We start from the raw sequence: 18,805 nt of genomic DNA on the forward strand, positions 1-18,805 counted from the left end.
AGAAAAGAGTTTTGGGAGCAACCAACCTGCTACAGTCACACTTGAACCAACCATATCCCCTTGCTGTCTCTCAGCAACAACCTATACTGCAAAGCTTAACATATAGAAAAAGGAAGGGAAAATGGGTTATCACCTGCTAGCAGAGGGAGGTAATATTTTAAAACATGCCCCATAAACCTATCAATTGTTATTTAAGGCAGTAATAGCAATCACTTGTTATAGCATCATAAATTTACATGGCACTTTATAAGCATAACACAAGCGGGGAAAGCTTCCTTAGCTTTGACAAGTATCTCCGGTCTCACTAAAGAGAAGACAATGAATGAAACACACTGTCAGGAGATTATGGAGGCCAGGGGAAGAGGAAAAGGAGGGGAGAAGAAGGAGGGGGGGCTGTGGGCGGAAGGACAGCCTGAGTGGAGGGGGAGGAAGGATTCCAGAGGGAAGTGAGCACTAAGGAGACAAAGGGTGGACACCGACAACCATTTACCAAGTGATAATTTAACAGTGTACAAGGCAATTGGTGAGCAAAGTCTGTATCATTGACAAATGGTGACGAGGAATTTACCATTCTGCATCTCCCCCTGATTTTCTGTGCAGTTGTGTGGCAAATGGTTGAAGGGAAAAAAACATGGCAGGATGCTGAGGTGATTTCATGCCTGGTAGATGATAATCTGTATTTATATACTGGCACCAGGAAACATCAAACATCACCCTCCCACTGCCAAAGTCATTGTGGATCACTGTGTGCCAATGGATGGCTGTGGGACATCTTGAGGAAGGCAGTCTTTAGCATGCAGAATCCTGCCTGCAGATATGGAGACTGAACTTCTGGCAAGCCATGGATAGTGGCGCCATGGATAGTGCCCTTCTATCTAATCTAGGAGTCTGCAACAGGTAGTGCATGAGCTATCAGTAGCTCACTGGCTGTTACAGAGCAACTTATACAGACCATAGAAGACCCAGGAAAACATTGCAAGAAGATCTGCACTTTGCTTCTCTTTTTCCCTAATATCGTGTGTGTGTGTGTGTGTGTGTAAATAAAATGCTTAAGATAAAATAGATTGGTATACCATACACTAAGATGAATTTTTACTAACTGAGCAAATCAAGCAAATTTATACAAATGTGCTGATTTTGCATATTTTCTTTTGCTTTGATTAGTCACTGGGATTCTGGAACTGCTTAGTTTGACCAATGGAAGCTCCACTAAGCCCCACCTTCTAGCTTGGAAATTTCATAAGGTCTTGGCAGCCTGACTTCATTCTTATAGCATGCCCCTCCCCCTCGGAAAGTGACCACAAAAACTAATTACACAACACATTTTCCCCAGATCCAGTCAAAAGACATTGACTGGGAGTTCCATGCTTCACTGACATGAAGGGCCCTGACTTAGCTCAGGACCACAGAGCAGTGGGAGAGGGGGTTTAACTTTTCCTCCATGCCATTTTCCTGACATCAACTGTTACTGCGGTGCTGCTAAATGCCCTGTTAGGGAAGCGTAATGTGTACTGATAGGCTATATGTAAGTTTCTCCAGTGGCAAACACAGGCACAGAATTCTCAGACCCCACCTGTAGATAAGAGCTGGGGACTGACTAGACTCAGGGTGCCCAGAAAGGTAGCTGTGTTAGTTTGTAGTCATAGAACAAGATTTGAGTCCACTAGTGCCTAAATGACCAACAATGTTTTCCAGGGTATTGTCAGGCTATGGATGACAGGATATGGCAGACAGATCCCTGTCCCATTGCAACAATAAGTCCAGGCTCTTGGTTAAATGGTTTTATTCAGAAATAAAATCATTTCCATATATATGTCCATAGGATTACTCAGAAGCAAGGTAAGCATCTAAGCAGTAAGAGCAAGATTGATAAGAATAGTAATTCTTGGGGAAAACCTTCCTCTTAACACACATGTTTGCTCCTTCCCCCCTCCCAACAGTAAACAGGATTTTTGGCACGAATTTGCCCTGAGAACATCTCGCACAGCTGTACTATCAAGTTGAGTCACTGAGAAAGCAAGACATAGCAATGTACGGGAGTGAGTAGTACACAAAGTCATGAACACTGAAAGTTTCTACAGTCCGTTAGATAAGCACCTGCAAGCAGCCTGTGAAAGAAACAGTTATGGCATTGGCAATATGACATCAAGTTACAGTATGAAGCATTAGTTCACTATTAGCATTGGCATGGGTGGGGCTCAGACATGACAGGTATAAGTTTTTGTGAGTCAAAGCTCACTTCATCAGATATGTACTATACAGTGACATCCAGATAAGATTCCTGGGTTAATGAATTCTGGCCCTAATAGCAAATTCTGTGTTTGTCTAGCAAAGAGTTCAAGGCAACCAGAACAGGCATTTGACAGGTGGTTAGATACAAAGTCATTCAGTCAGAGAGACAGACCTTTTGATGATATCATACAATTTAGTGCAAAGCCCACTAGACAACCGTGTTCTGCTGCACTTTCGGGAAGCCAGAACTTCTCCCCACCACCACTTTGTCTAGGGCACAGCTGTCTCTTGCACTCAATTCAAATCAATGCAAACCTGGTCTGGCCATCCCTCTGTGAATTCAGAATTGGATCTGAAGTTGGAAGGGTCAGAGAAACTGCACAGCCCACCCTGCTCCAACCCCCACCGTCAGACGGGAAAGTGGCACCAAAGATCTTTTCTAAATAAATCAGCCTTGATTGTACAACTCAAGCCAATGATGAGACGCAACCTCATTAGCATTGATTTTAAAATAAATTATTGAGTGCGCCTCCCCCCTCGCTGACACCGCCCCATCCTCTGTGCATTTGTGAAGGAGAATCATAAATGTTATTTTCTTGCAATGATTTTTTTTTGAAAAAAAGGGAAAAGCAACAATAATGGAACAATCAAATAAGATTAATATCCTTCCAGGCAATGCTGTGATGCAGAAAAAAAAAGAGTTAATGGAACATTCAGGGCTGCTCCTCCTTTTCCCCTTCTAAGCAGCGGGAGGTGTAGAGGACAGCCTCTGGAGTCCTAATTGCTGATCAGGGCCCTCTTTAGCCTTTGTGCTGACTGAGACAGAAAGCTGGCCAAGGCCCCTCCCTCTTGGTCTCCTCCTCTTCCCTTTCTCCAGTGGTGGCTGTGGAAGCACCTCCACAATATGACAGGCCATGCTCACCAACATCCAGGCTTCTGACAGCAACTACTTTAAGACTTGCGTCAGAAGCATCATTTAGGAAAAATGGAGATTCCATATCTGTCTTTCAGATTCAGCGTGATTCTTAGGGTTGTCAGGTATTCCTAGTGATCGGTGGGAGTGTGGGGCTGGTGGTACTTACCTGTACTTCCATATTCCAAAACAGTATTTAGGGTCAATTCTTTAAATAAGCCATGAGCACACTCCTGCCCTCCGTGCAATAATGTCCCTTCTGGGAGTGATGCCATTGCATGCAGGGTTGGGAGCACATACACCCCTTTGCTTGGGTTGCCTGCTGGTGGAGGGCAATTGCTGGATGGCCTGCCTCCTCCCGCCAATCCCCAGTACCTGTCAACCTAGTGATTCTCCATCATACCTGAGGTCGGTTAATTTAGTTCTACCCAATGGGCTTATTTCATAGGTGTGTCTGTTAAATGCACAAATCCTGTTACTTAAAGGGTGTGCGTGACTGTTCTAAAGTGGATGACCTTTCCATAGTTGTTATGCAGTGCCATCCGAAGGAGAGTAATTCCTGTGTCCACTGGAGTCAATGAGTTCAGAAGGGTGCAACTCTGCATAGGATTGCATTGATGAGGCATACAAATATTCATGGCAAATGCTCTTACACTGTGTTTTTTAGCCATGTTATCTTAAATGTATCTCAAAGCAGACCTTGAACTTCATGCACAAATTTCCCGTGCTTGTAAATCAAACTGAAAGCGTCTTGGTTGGGCTGGTTGACAACTAAGCTGGGAGATGCAAGGGGAAAGTTGGGGAGTGTGATCTTGTTGATTCTTTTGGAACTCTCAACAGCTTTTGAGATCATCAATCAAAGTTTCCTTCTGGACTGCCTTTCAGGGTTGGGACTTGGAGGCACTGTTCTGCAGTGGTTTCAGTCCTGCCTAAAAGGCAGGCTTCAGAATGCAGTGATGGGGGACAGCTGCTCCACCCCTTGCCCACTTGCCCATGAGGTACCCCAAGGTTCCAACTTGTTCTCCATGCTTTTCAGCATCTACATAAAACTGCTGGGACAGGTTGTCTGGAGATTTGGGTTGAGTTGCCACCAATACTCAGATAACACTCAGCTCTACCTTTTGCTTGTAGCAGATTCCAAGGCGGCAGTAGCAGTAGAAACTGAACAGGTGCCCAGAGGAAGCTTTGTGATGGATGGCTAACATGCTGAAACTTAATCCTGACAAAACAGAAGTACTACTGGTGTGAGGAAGGTTTGATTCAGGAATGGGGCTCTCTCTTGTCTTGGATGGGGTTGTACTCCTCCCTAAAAAAAGCAGGCTCTGGGCCTCCCACTGGACAAACAGGTGGCAGTGGCTGGTAAGCCAGCTGTGGCCTTCCCTGGGCAGGAAAGATCTTGCCACTGTGGTGCATGCCCTGGTAACAACTAGATTAGATTACAGCAGTGTGCTCTTTGTGGGACTGCTCTTGACAACTGTCTGGAAGCTACAATTGGTATGGAATGCTGAGGCCAGAATGTTGACTGGAATGAGTCACAGGGACCCTATCACTCCAGCCTTGTTCCATTTACACTGGCTCCCAATTTGTTTCTGGGCCCAATTCAAGGTGCTGGCATCAACCTTTAAAGCCCTACACAGCTTGGAGCCTGCATACTTAAAAGACTGCCTTCTCCCATAAATCTACCCATCTTCTTGGGTCATCTTCAGAGGCCCTGCTTTGGATGCCCCCGTCATCTGAGGCTCAATGAGTGGCAACCCAAGAGTCTTCTAAGTCATGGTGACAAGACTTTGGAACTCCCTCTATTGTCTTCCTCCAGCAGATGAAGACTTTTCTGCTTTGTTTGGTCTGCTCTCAGTGACCTCACTTTCCATCAAAGTGTTCAGATTTTGTTGAATTGTTTTTATTGTTTATAAAGATATGCATTTTAAAATTTGTTTTGATGTTTTGTTTATTTATTGCCTTGAGACCCTGAACTGGGTGGAAAGGGGGCATAAAAATGTTTTAAATAAATATTGATTCATACGTGCATTCATTCTGAAATCTCTTTTGCTTTCTGCATTTGCTTTCTTTCTTTTTTAGGATTGCCAGGCGTCCGATTTTCACCCAGAGAGTCTGATATTTTGTTGGACTATCTGGGGGAAATGGACTCAAAATACCAGACACTTGGGGGAGGGAGGAGAAGAAGAGGAAGGAAAGGGGAAAGTGTGGAAAGAGAGGTAGTGGTGCTGAGGAAGCCATCCCACCCTCTGCTGCAGAACAGGTGGGAATGGCTTTGGTAAGGGGGCTGATGCTGCTTGTAGGCCAGGCCCACAGCATTCCAGTTCTCTGCTCCCCTTCAAGCAGCACACCACTGGGAGGGATGAGTTGGCCAGGCCGGCTCCCAACCTCCGGGCCCTGGCTGTGCGGTGCTGCTGCTAAGAGACTTGGGGGATGGAGTCTGAACAGCCAGCATGATGATGCCCCTTCTGGAAGTGACACTATCGCACCTGGGCAAGGAGCACATGTGTGCTCCTTGTGCTTGTGAGGATCTTGCCAACGATGAGTACCAGCCCCCCCCCTTACCAGGGTCTGGTTTTGGGGGGAGACCACCTGGCAACCCTATTCTTTTTCGCTTCTCTTCCTCCCCAAATCCAAAATGTCACCCGATTGGTGCACACTGCACATGCACAGCTCTATTTTGCAGATGCTTCTTCCCTGGTGAGAGGGAGGAAATGATAACATGGGGTGGGCAGGGGAGGGCACAGGTATCCAACATTTTCCATGCCTAAAATGAGCTCTGAATATGCTCATGAATCCTGAGGGAAGACTGTGCACAACAAATGGGAAACAAATGCACTTTTAATGTGAAGTAAATGGATAGGCCCAGAAAGGTCCTAAGGATAAAATCCAGCAGAGAGTTCTCCTCACAACTCCCATTCATTGAAATGATGCATATGTAGAATTTCCTGTTGGAGTTTGCTCAGAGCCTTCTGGACTTTGTTTATTCATTTGCAGCATGTGCATCATGCCTACCCTCTAGGGAGATCAGAGGAGTGGTTAACATGGGGATTCCCGGAAGGTCTTTTATCTAGGCAACTTGCCAGGCATAGATCAGAACTCAGGCACCTTCAAGACTATTCTCTTAATGACATACAGAAAGCAGAAAGAGAACCCTTTCCAAATCCGAATGCATGCATCAATCAATGGGCTTTTCTGTGTGATTTACAGACATGGGAAATTCAAATGCTTCTCTTATGAACATGTCTACTGTGGAATAAAAAGGGGCAAACAAAAATGTGTGGCAGATTCAAATGACAGAAAACTACCATGTAACTTTCCATTCCAGGTCATCTTCAGGACTAGGCTGGGGCCCTCAGCAGCCGTATCCATGTTCAGTCCTAGAGGGAGCTTAGTTCCAGTCTAGGATCCTTGAGATTAGCTGCCAGAGTCCAAAAGACCCAGCTAGAAAAACCCACTGCTCTTCTGAGCAAGCAACAGCAGATGCTCGGACACATAGTGTCAATGCCTGGCCTGGCCTGGCCTGGCCAGTCACAGAGATTGAGATCTTCCTTGCTGTGATTTCTCTGAGGCCTGAACATGGAATCCCAGGGGGCTCACTCACTATCAGTGCCACACTATTCTGAGTTGCTGTAGTCAACAAAGTCCAGTGGGTGGAAAAGGGCTTAGTCTTAAGCAGGTATAGGATTGCACTGTGAATGAACTCCTAGGCTGTTGGCATGAAGGTCAAGCTCCAGAAAGTCCTTGACAGGTGTCTGCAACTGTATGAGAAACTGTTCCATGCAGCTCCTCAGCTGCTAAGGATTCTGGGGAAGCGGACCTCAAGCTGCCTCACCTGGTTACAAGCAGCAAAAATCTTCTGCATGGCATGGTACCCAACCCACCAGAGTTCATTTTAAGAAATGCGTTAGGGTAATGCCGGTGCAGACACACCTCATGAAGTTTACTACAATAAAACTGGAGGGATCCTATTTGAAAACACTGCACTGCTAGCTCCTCCTTTTCCTCCTTTTGTCTCAGATCAAGTCCCCTCCCTTCCTCTCTATCCAGGATGGAGCTCAAATGCCTTGGTAGAGCTGTTTAGCAGAATGAGCTCTAGACATTACCCCTAGGAGACTGCCTTGTCTCGCACTCTCTGTGCTTTGCTAGAAACGCTTCTCATCTCAGTGGCTGTGCCAACTGCATGAGATGAGCTTGTTTAATGGGTTCAGACAGTCCAAGCCCAAAGCCCCAAAGTGAGCCAAAGTTCTACAGAAAATCTTCTTGGCTATGCCTGTGTTTTTCTGACACACTAAAACATTTTTAGTTCCACATCCTCCTTTATTCGTATAAACACACCCAATGCAGCTTACACCATAATAAAATACCTCCACTGCAAAACAGAATGTACATTAATAATGAAAAGGGGAAAAATGATGTCAAAGCAATTGGGGGGGGGGGGGGTGACGACGAAAGAAAAGATGATGTAAAAATGGCAACAAAGCCCCACAACTGAGCCACAACAAAGTAGAAAAAGTGTAAAACCAGCTTCTTCGCCACTCCTTGTTCACCAAGTTATCTAAGCCATGAAAGAAAAAAAAGAAAGGTTTTGGCCAGACTCCTAAATATTTGAAGAGATGGTGCCAGATGAGCCTAACAGGAGAGGGAATCCCATCATCTTGGTGCCATTACTAAAAAGGCTCCATCATATGTGGTCACCTCCCAAACCTCCAGTGTTAGTCCCCACACGCAAAACAGGAGATCCCTGAAATATAGCACTTGCAACAGTCTTCCAGGGATCCCTTGCCCCAAACCATTTACGGCTCTGCTCTTTTATGCGGATCTGTATTAAGTTTTATTTTCGATATTGGCATACTGTCTTTCTGCCTTTGCATTCCAGGAGGTTTACCATTCAAAAGCATACCTCCAATAGAAGGCACAAAGGAAAAGGGGAAGGGATCAAAAAGAGAAGAAGGAAACGAGCAACTAGTGACCAGATGGAATGGTCGCTGCAGGAGATGGTACCAGGAGCAAAGGAACCAAATGGTAGTCTGTCCCAGGCAGGCCTGCTGTCTTGCCTATTGGAGACAGGTAGAATGGCTACTATATGCCCAGCAGGAGGACCTGTCCAGCACAGAGGTTTTTTTATCTACTGCTGGCTCCGCCAGGGCTCTGACTGCACAATGCTTGGGCATTGGGCCGAAAGAGTAAAATCCAAGGCAGCCAAGTTGAAGGATTGCAGCTGAAACATTAATGTCATAATTAAATGCCAGACTTTCCCAGTTGCACAGTGCCCCTAAAAGCTTGTGATGGATGGCGGCTTTCGGGAAGGAAGCCACTCACACTTTTCCTCAAGAAGGTGTTGCCAGCAGCCCAGTCACTACAAGCCGGTTTTCAACGAAGAGGCTGCAAACTGGACTCCATTTGCCCTCCAAACTGCCTCCCCTTGCCTTTGGACACTGACAGAAAGAGGGTGAGTGCAGCTCATGCCAGAATTTCCTTTGTAAGGCATCAGGGAGAGACTGGGTAAAGACGGCAGAAACATGCACGCCTTGCATTTAATTAGGATATTAATGTTTCAACTGCAATCCTTCAAACTTGTCTGCGATGAATTTCACACACTGGGCTCACTGCCCAAATATGGTGTCGAAGCCTTGGGTAAGCCAGTGGCAGCTGAATGCTTGCATCGCCCAGGACACCCTCCTCAGCAGACATTCCCCCTCACGGACAGATAGCCCTATCTTCATGCTTGACCAAGCCCATTTTTCATATGCAGTAAATAATGTTACACATTAGCCCCTCCCCCCACCTATGCAGATGGCTCTCACATCTATGAGCAAAAAAGGAGAAGACCTCAAAGCATGCCACACCTGAAGGAATCTCAGCTAAGAGCCCAGTAAAGCATCTTAAAGATTATCAACGTACACTTCTGGGAGCACAAGGAGGTTCTGCCACAATAAACTTGCTTTGAGTTTTAAGAGCTTATCTGCACAACATGTGTGATGCAAGCCGAGATCTTCAGAACATGTGGACCCCAGCAGCAGGGCTAACAGCCTCTTCCCCACAGATGTTTCCGCTCTCAAAAACAGTGCAGAAGAGAAGGCTGAAGCCCTCCCCTCTTACAACACACTCCAGAGCAGAATCAAGCCCAATGGCTTTTTTAAAGGTGAATCCCTGATCACACATGCAACTGCAAGTCCATCAGGGACCCTTGACACTACTCACAGCCCACATTTTGTGTAGATAAGCCCTATGAAGCCACAAGACTAGGGTTGCCAAGTCCCTTTACCCTCTTGGTGGGCAGGGGGTGGTGGAACCTGGCACCTTACTTTTCCTCTTTACATGCACACAAAGCACACACGACGCATGCTTTGCACTGGGATGACGATTTGGCCCGTTTGAGGCCCAAATTGGCCTGCTGCAAAAAGTAGGAGTGCTTTCGGGGCAGTACAATGATGTCAGTTCTGGGAGTGATGTTGTCGAGCCACCCTGGAAGCGTGCCTGGGAGCCTGTTCCCCCACCTTTCCCCCTGCTGGCCAGGTGAGTGGTGGTGGGAAGGTGGGAGTGGGGGACTCCCCATCCTCACTGGGGAAATGCAACCCTACATAAGACTCTGGGTTGTTTTCTCTGCAACAGACTCAGCTACCCCACTGGAGGACTTGTATGCCACCATTTCAGATTTCAGCAGGGATAGGTCCAAATCCCTGTTTTAGAATACATTCTAAGTTAACTGTAAACCTTCCAAGTCTCCAAAGTTTTTAAAGAGTTTCTGCTGTGATTTAATTTGCTTTTGCATTGTGTATGAATACACAATGTATGAATACACAATGGAATTTTTTTTGCTGTGTGGACGTTGCCAGAGATATAGGGGTTAAGCCTCCCCAACGAGTGCTTAAATCAGTATTCCTGGCTACAGGCCTGCTGGTTGTTGTGATTAGAACGGAAGTCTTTCTGTCTTTGCTGACCCTTTCCCTGGTGAAAGGGTGGTTATTTGCTTTCTTCTACTGAATAGGCTATGGGGATCTGAACTAGAGATGGGCATGAACCGGGAAAAAACCGAACCATGTGGTTTGTGGTTCATCAAATTTCACGAACCACGAACTTTCATGAACCTGCGCCTGGTTCGCGAACCGTTTCGTTTGGTTCGTGAAAACATCACATCCAGGTCAGAAAATCATCACTTCCGGATCAGCAGAAGGTCAATTCCGGGGCCAGCAGAAGTTTATTTCCAGGTCAGCAGAAGGTCTGCAGGAAGTCCATCCCCTGTTTCATAGGAAACTGATTGATTGGCACCAGGCGGTAGGCAGTGACGAACCAAAAAATGAACCAAACGAACCAGCCTAAAGTTCGTGGCAGTTCATCAGAAACAGGATCTCATGAACCGCTGGTTCGCGAACCACGAACCGGCCTGGTTCGTGCTTAATTTTGGTTCAAATTTCAGTTCATGCCCATCTCTAATCTGAACTCCAGCCTGAAGGTAACACTAGAGCTTCTGGCTGCATGCACCAGTTACTGGTTTTCTATCCACTGGCCCATGAGAGGCACTATTGAGACAAGGGAATCCCTCTGGCAGGGTTTCATAACATGGGCACTATGATATCCGCCAATATTTCCCTTGGCACCCACTGACTGTTTCAAAAAGTGGAAGGGGGCATTGTAAGGTAGGGCATCTTATTGACTGCCCACATTCAAATGAAAGGGGTTTCCACTTGTGGACTAGTAAGAACCTGGACTTCCTTAATCAGTGAGTGGCTCTATTCCCCACTTCAGGTTTTCCTTCTTCCTAGGAGGTGTGAGGCATTCTATTTGGCTCCACCTCATTTGGCAGCCATTTTGGGGTTGGCAGTCACCACCCCTTCTCAAAAAGGTACCTGCAAGCTCAAAAACATAGGCACCCCTGTCCTTTGGGCTCTCCTCAGGACAAAGCTTGTGCATTTTGTGCAGAAAGGGCACGGGACCAAGCTTGTGCATTGTGTGCAGAAAGGGCTGATGTCATTGTGAACATTGGGCCATCACTACACATTGTTTGGTGCTTTCAGTGGGCATAGACTGGTTAACTCTGCTTAGGATTTTACTTTTAATGTAGGAGCATGACTGTTAATCCTGATTCCCTGCGCAGAAGCCATCAGCACAGTGATTATCCTAATATCTGAACACGGTCTTCTGTAAGTGCGACCCTCCACATGGGCAAAATCAACAGCTGCCTGTACATGTGCATTCTCTGCTGTGGTCCCCCCCTCTCCTTATAGAATGGCCTGCCTGAAGAGGTCAGGAAAGTTCCCATCTCCTGCCTTTTCCCAAACTATGCAAAACTGAAGTATTCAGGACAGCAAGTCATAGGACTAGGGGTCATTTCGTAGAAAAAGAGCTGGAGGAACTCATTAGCATAACTAATTAGCATAACTAATTAGCATATGCCATGCTCCTTGACATCATCGGAAGTGTGTCATTAGCATAACTGATTTGCATATGCCACACCCCCTGATATCACCTATCCTGGCTGTTTCGGACCCAATCCTGGCCATTCAGGGCCGAAATTGGGCCCAAAAAGGCAAAAAGGGGCTGAAAATGGCCAAAAAGGGGCCCAAAATGGTCAGGATCAGGCTGCTGCTGAGTGGGAGAGTGATCCACCACCCGTCAGAGGCCTGATCTGGGCCATTTTGGCCCCAATCCCAGCCAAAACGGGCCCCAAATGGCAGAGAGTAAGGTGGGCGGGACCACCTGACATGTGACCTCTATGGGGAACTACTGGAACTGCCTTCCTGTGCGTTCCCCCTCAAAATGAGCCCTGCATAGGACTATGCTATAAGGAAATCATTCAAAGAGATGTGCTGGAAAGGGACAGGGACTGCAGACTATACTTCTTTGTATTGTCTGTTGCTGTAAGTACGCTCCTACTGGATAGTTCTGCTTCGTGTAATATATCATGTCAACTTGCTTATGCTTTGTTTTCACCATTGTTATTAGCTCCGTATCAGATTTCTGCTTGTTTTCAAATTTCTGCAATCCTCACCCTATTGTATTGTTTACTGATTGTCCCAACCATTGATTATATTGACCTACACTGTGTAATCCAGCATAAATAGAAAGAAAGAAACAAATAAATATTTAGAATATTAGCAAATAAAAAAGACTAATATGAAGGAAAAACTAGTCAAGATATTTTACTCATATGTAACACGGAGGATGAAGGAGGAAGATATTTTGTGTTCTCTCATTCATGTGTAAAGCAAGAGGTGGGGCATGCCTATATTTTGAGCATAAGGAAAACTAAACCATGCTTTCTCTCAACCACCTTACTTGGCTCTCTTCTACTAACAGAGTCTGGCTGGGGGCAAATGCTTAAAGCAATGAAGTGCAGTGAGGTAAGCAGGAAGAGGGGCCATGGATTTGACCCATGTGCTCCCTTTCATGTGAACAAATAAGACTCCCCCAGTCTCCTACTTTACATGTGAACAAGCAGCAATATGAATAAATACTCATGGATTCCTTTCTCCTTCCTAGCCAGTCCTTGGTCAGGGACTTTGCTGTACAACAGTCAAAGGAACTCACTGCCACTGGATTATCTTGCAGACACTATCCAAAATGGCTTTGAAACATTTCAAGGATCAGAACTAATGGTGGTTGTGATGGCCACAAATGTGTACACAGCATCCCCTCTCATTACCTGACGCAAGGGTCCAGCAACTGGACCCAGAAACTGCCATTATATGTTTTCCTTGGGTAAAGGATTGGTCAGCTCCTGTGTGGAATGGACTATCGGTGTGATCCAACATGGCAATTCTAAAAATTCAACAGAGGTTTTTTTTGTGTGTGTGTGTTGTTTCTTTTCTTGTGTAGTATTTTTTTATTATGCAAATAAAAATCTCAGTTGTAGTTGAGTGTTCTTTTTTTTAAGAATGAAAGGGAGTGAGACTGGGGTAGAGAAAGGGGGGAGAAAGAGAGAGAGATAATTTCCTCAGCAAGTCATCGTCGCTAATGAAGTTTTACAAAAACAGATACAACCAAGGAAAAATAAAATTTCACAGGTGATAAATTTTTCCAATTTCCGAGGCAGAATTCGATAGGATTGTTAAATTAAGAGTGAAGGTGTCTGTTAGGAGGCAACGAACAATGATGGGTAATTTTATAGAGTGGAAAATTGAATCAAATTGCAACATTAAAACACAGCTCCTTGGAGGATCTGCCCCGTATGCAGGCCTGCTTCAGTACAGGGGGAAGGGAAGCAAAGATGGTTTGACTGTGGAGATATGAGCAGAATGAAGACCTAGCCTTAGAATCAACAAGTCTGAAGATGGGGGGTCAGGATGAGAAGGGGGGATGAGAAATCTAGCTGCTAGGTCACAGAAGAGAACCAGCGAGGTGTAGCGGTTAGTGTCGGACTAGGATTGGAGAGTTCTGGTTCAACTTGCCACTCCACTATGGAAGCTTGCTGGGTGACCTTGGGCCATTAACACCCTCTCAGCCTAACCTATCTCACAGGGCTTTTGTGAGGATAAAATGGAAGAGAGTTAAGATGGGCTGGTTACTTTGCATGCAGATGTGAATGACTATGGATATTGCTGGTTTGCGTGTGCATGTGCCTTATGTATCATAATCCTTTGCTTCTCTTCAAAGGTGTCAAGACCCTGCATTCTCCAGTGCCCAAATCCTAAGGGACCTATATGAGGATGAAGCTGGATTGTAACAGGCCTCTTGTACTGAAGCAGCAGCCACAGAGATGCCTGCGTTCGACTAAGACCAACCCACAGAACAGCTGAAGCTGGGTACCCAGGCATGCCTCCACCATGTTCTCCTCCCTTGTGAAGCTCCTCACACACTGCTGCTACCAGGAGCTGCTAAGACTCCAGAAAGGAGTGGGTCTCAAGGGTCTGCAGTTCCTCAGTAGCACTCAGGACTCTGCTGGTGCAATATTTTTCCTGCCTGGCTCCCTTGCTTCATCTCTAGCTGCACCGCAGAAAGCAGCACGCGGAGCCAAGAGCTGCAAGATGACTCAATCAATGGAGCCAAAGCCACTCACTGCAGAAGAGATTTGAATATCTGGAGGACAATTTTATGTTGGTCCCAACTGATGTTGAGTGTTCAGAGTGCAACCTACCCACTCCTGCTGGAGAACCACTTGGTCCTCTGCTGACTCTCATCTCCTGGCTTTGAGGGTCACTTTCCAAGCAGTACTGGGGAGACTATGAATCAGGACATGTGAGAACAGAAGGCCAGGTGATGAAGTTGTGCTGCCTTTTCCCATCTCTCCATGTGGAATGGCCATCGTCCCATGCTACCAGATACTCTATTTTTCAATGTGGTTTTTGTCTTGCAGTAAGCAGCTGTCTCTGGTTGGAAGTCTTGCCTCTCGTGATCATCTCTTTTGAGGTGTCTTCCTTTGCATTTTGGTTTGGGATCACTTTGCTTTTACTGGGGAGATGATTCAAACCTACCCAGATATTATCCTTTTCTACCTGGTAGCATTAACATGGAGACCCTTTCTTTCCTATCTCTGTTCTTTGCCAGTAAACAAATACAGCCTCAGCTATAATGCATGGAGGAGAAACATTCATCTTTTTCTCACCTGTAATCTTGGAGTTTCCAACTCCATTTCAAGGATGAGAACTAGCAATAAGATGTTGGATAAATGTGAGTCCAAACAAAAAGTCAATTTGATGGATTTTCATGTATAGGATTTGCTAATGTATAGAGTCTGATCAGGTCCCACCTACAAGATATTGGGTTGGATTCAGACTAAATTTTCCAGTGCCAGAATGGGGCTTTCCTGCCTCCCTCCTTACACTGATCTTCACAAAATACTGCTTCTGGGGGACCCTGAGGAATGACATGAGGGCAGCCTGCAGCAGGAAAGAGGAATTGGTAGAAACTGTCAATTTATTCTGGATCCAATCCCTAGAGTTTTTGAGTTGTGTCCAGGTCTGCCATGAGGACTGTCAGTCACATGTGAATTTGTGAGTTCCCTGCTTGGGCTGCCAGGTGTGACAGGACCTCATTCTGATTGGAACTGTGGTGCACGTGGAGTGGGTGCATAGGCCTTATGCTTTTTTTCCTGACTTGAAACGGCCCAGGGGGGCACTATTTGCCACACTGGGAAAACCTTCATGTATTCCCCCCAGTGCACCCTCAGGCCAGTTTCAGGATGGGGAAACATATTTGGGGGAGAGGGCTGAAGCCCCATTTCCTCACATGCTGCAGCCTTGATCCAAATCAGGCCCCATATACCTGGGATTTGAGTTCCAAGTGGGGAACTTGCAAGTGTGTATAGATTGGGAGAACCCGGAGAAAAGGATAATGTATTATAGTTAGTGATTACAATATTTAAGAGGCAGGAAGATATTCCTCTCTAGGCCAGGCCCTCTTGTCTGAAACATCTGTGCTTTGCTCTGTAGCTACCTTTCTGCAATGCAGCTATACATATGCAAGGATTCTGCATACCAGCGTGTCCCTATAGAAGAAGTGCGGCTGTTCAAGAACCCCAACTGCAGAGCATTCCTCTCCCTCAATAGTTCTATTTATATTCTTTAGAGCAACCAAACACAGCTGCACTGCAAAGCAGCATCTAAATACCTCTGATTCAAGAGACCTCTTCTGTGTGTACTGGGGATACTGTGTGCATCTTTAGTGGTGGTCTACGGGATCCTGCTGCACACAGAAACCTAGACTCCCTGATCTACATCATGCACAGAAACCCATGTGCAGATCTTGCTGTTTGAAGATGCCAAGAGAATCTTGCTCCTGTTTGAACAGCAGGTCTGTTGACCGCTTTCCGTGTGTGGGTAATGGCGATTCCAGGGTGGATGGCTTGTGGATACTCCCAGATTGGCTATTCACATCTTAACAGAAAGGGATGATGGACATTTACTTCAAAATGGTGGTATGCATCTACTTCAAAATGGTACTGCAAAAGGGTGCTGTCTTGATTAGCATGAATTTGCTATGATTTCACCCAACAGATTAAATGTTAGCACTTGTGTTCCTTAACTGTTGGAGATGTTCTTCTTAATGGCTGGGAAATCGCTCTCCCCTCCTAGCCTTTAGTATGTGACACTGGCAAAGACAGCAAAAGCAGCAGAGAAACAATTTGGAGCATGTTTGAATTTAGAACAGGAAAGGCAGAGAACTAGCAACAGCTGGGTGGGGGGGGATAATGGAACTGGGCTACAAAGGTCCAAACATCTCAGGAAATTCAGGGCTGAGCGTACATTACCAAAGCAGCCACTTTTCATTCTTGGGACCACGGTAGATGCTCCATGACCATCCCTAAGATTTGAGCTATCTGCTAGGTGCCAAACTTGCAGTTTTACACCCCATTGAAAAGCTCAATGAGGTTTGAGTTGAGACAGGTAAAATTTGCAAAGGTTTGTACCACTCCCTCCCACCCATCTCCTTCCAGGTGCATTCCAGGTGTAGCTGAAGCCCCTTGTTCAATTTTCTATTTTGTTTGCTTTCACTTGCAAATTGACATGATGATTTACACTGATTTGCGTAATAATATATTCTGGGCAAAAGTATTTTGTAGACAAAAGGACTGTGTCCCAGGGTGGACCCATTCTCAGTGGGCAGTCTTGTATTTTCAGATACAGGGGCAGAAAAAAGTTACTGCACTGTGACTATTAAGGATTAATAGGATTTTATAAATGCACACACATTATCTTGGACTTGGAGGCCTGTCAGAATAGACAACATTGTGCTGTCAAAGAGACAAGATTTGTCCATAAGTGCAAATTGCAGGCTTATGCAGCCTCATATTGCCTTGGGGCTGTGCAGGGAAGGGAGAGGGAGTCTAATCCTTCAACTACCACTCAGTTTTGCTACATGAAAGTGTCTCTTTTGCTCTGTAATTGGCATTTTAAAGGAGAAAAGATGTATCTTTAACCCTTACCTGGTAGGATTTCATAAATGCCCTCTTTGCTCTCTCCCTTAGTCTCCTCTTCCTCCAGGTTCAGAGAAAAATTCTGTTGAAGCGTTGTACTTGGGGAATCAAAACTATCAATGTCATCATAGGTTTCTTCTTTGTCATCTTCCTCATCCTCACAAGGGATAATGAGGGACCTCATATCTAGGAGAAGGGGATAAGCCAGAAGAAGGAAAAGACATGATACACAAAGGAAGAGGAAAACAAGAGAATCATGGGACAGGAAAACTGACCACCATGTTCATGCATTGGCATTTCATAGATCGATCCAAACATTTACTTAATTGTACTGATACCCTCTCTTTTCCTCCAAAGAGCTCAGGGCAATATACACGGTTTTCCTCTCCTCCATTTTATCTTCACTGCAACCCTGTGGGGTAGATTAGCTTGAACCAACTGAATGGCTTAACATCACCCAGTGATCTAAGCGACAGAGGGAGGGGGATTTGAAGCAGGATCAGGTGAATGAGGATGGAGCTTTTCTCTGCCAAGTACACAAAGGGATGTGGGACAGTCCCATCACATGCTCGGATACTAACTCCCGACGTCTCACTCGTGATCACAGATACTGCAACATCAATCAGCTTCATATCTTCAGATCAAGTGTCAGACTGGTGCCAGAGAATGATTTTAAGATGTCTGATGTAGCCACACTTCTAAAGCTAAGACGATCTGGAGCTGGCCATGACTCTACCGGAAGGCCACCTTCCCAGCGGATTAGGTCCTTTGATTCTTCTTTGATGTTCAGTGTCAAAGGCCTTGAGCAATTAACAAAACTGAAAAAAACACATTTTAAAAATGGAGGGGGGGGGGAAATCCCAAACATTAAATGCTCCAGTCTCTTTCCTGGCTTAACTTCCACCCAGAATTTTTGCGAGCTGTGGCAGCCCAAGTGAAACAAGAAAAAAGCTTCTGAAGAACAGGGGAAATGGGGCTGCAAGGTGCTCTGGGAAGGGAGTTAGAGAGCTGGAGAATGTCTGTATTTGTGTATGGCAGTGTGTGTTCTGGCAGTATTTTTGAGATATAAAGGATGAATCTAGAAGATCACTATGGGATGTATGGGAGGAGATTATTTCTATACATTTAACAGGTGGTAGGGAGAATACCATAACTACAAGTGAAACCTAAGGCGTGTGCATGCGACCTTTAAAAAAATCAAGAGACAGGGCACATAACCACTGTTCATTACAACATCAGTATAGGAAAGGCATGCTACCTAATACATGAGGGAGGGAAGGCAGCCTGGTACAGCCCAGATCTCGGAAGCTAAGCTGAGTCAGTGTTTGGATGGGGGACCACCAAGGAAAATTCTGCAAATGAAGGCAATGGCAAACCACCTCTGCTTCTCACTTGTCTTGAAAGCCCCTTTCTGTGGTTACCATAAGTCAGCTGTGATTTGACAGCACATACATACATAATATAGGCAGTTCAGTTAATCACAGAACTATTAGAAAGGGGTAGGTATGCCCAATAGGAAATGGAAACTACACTGTCCTTTTACTGGCCCCCCACCCCGCAACACAGACTAAGTGGTAAAATTTTTCTCTTAGATGCAACAGGAATGTGCTTGCTTTCTGCTACACTCGCAGGTCTCCGGATCAGAGCCACTATGTAAGCTGGACTGGTAGAGGCAAGGGATTTCTGTCCAACCCCCTACCACACACAGCAGTCTTTTCTGCACATGGTTTGGGGCAATCTTTAAATCAAAAATTGTTTCTCACACAGATTGTATCTTATTGGACTGGAGCCCATGCAGACTAATTTCC

General features: G+C 45.6%; 1 protein-coding gene across 1 annotated transcript in view; it reads right to left on the bottom strand.

Annotated features, from left to right (window-relative positions):
• SKAP1 (src kinase associated phosphoprotein 1) overlaps window positions 1-18,805 on the bottom strand; it is a 382,276-nt gene that overhangs the window by 57,688 nt on the left and 305,783 nt on the right. The window contains exon 8 of the mRNA XM_054994890.1: window positions 17,007-17,183. Within this exon, the coding sequence (XP_054850865.1) occupies window positions 17,007-17,183 (177 nt within the window). The remainder of the gene's footprint in view (window positions 1-17,006; window positions 17,184-18,805) is intronic.

This window comes from Eublepharis macularius, chromosome 12 (genome assembly GCF_028583425.1).
Source record: "Eublepharis macularius isolate TG4126 chromosome 12, MPM_Emac_v1.0, whole genome shotgun sequence".
NCBI classification, from domain to species: domain Eukaryota; kingdom Metazoa; phylum Chordata; class Lepidosauria; order Squamata; family Eublepharidae; genus Eublepharis; species Eublepharis macularius.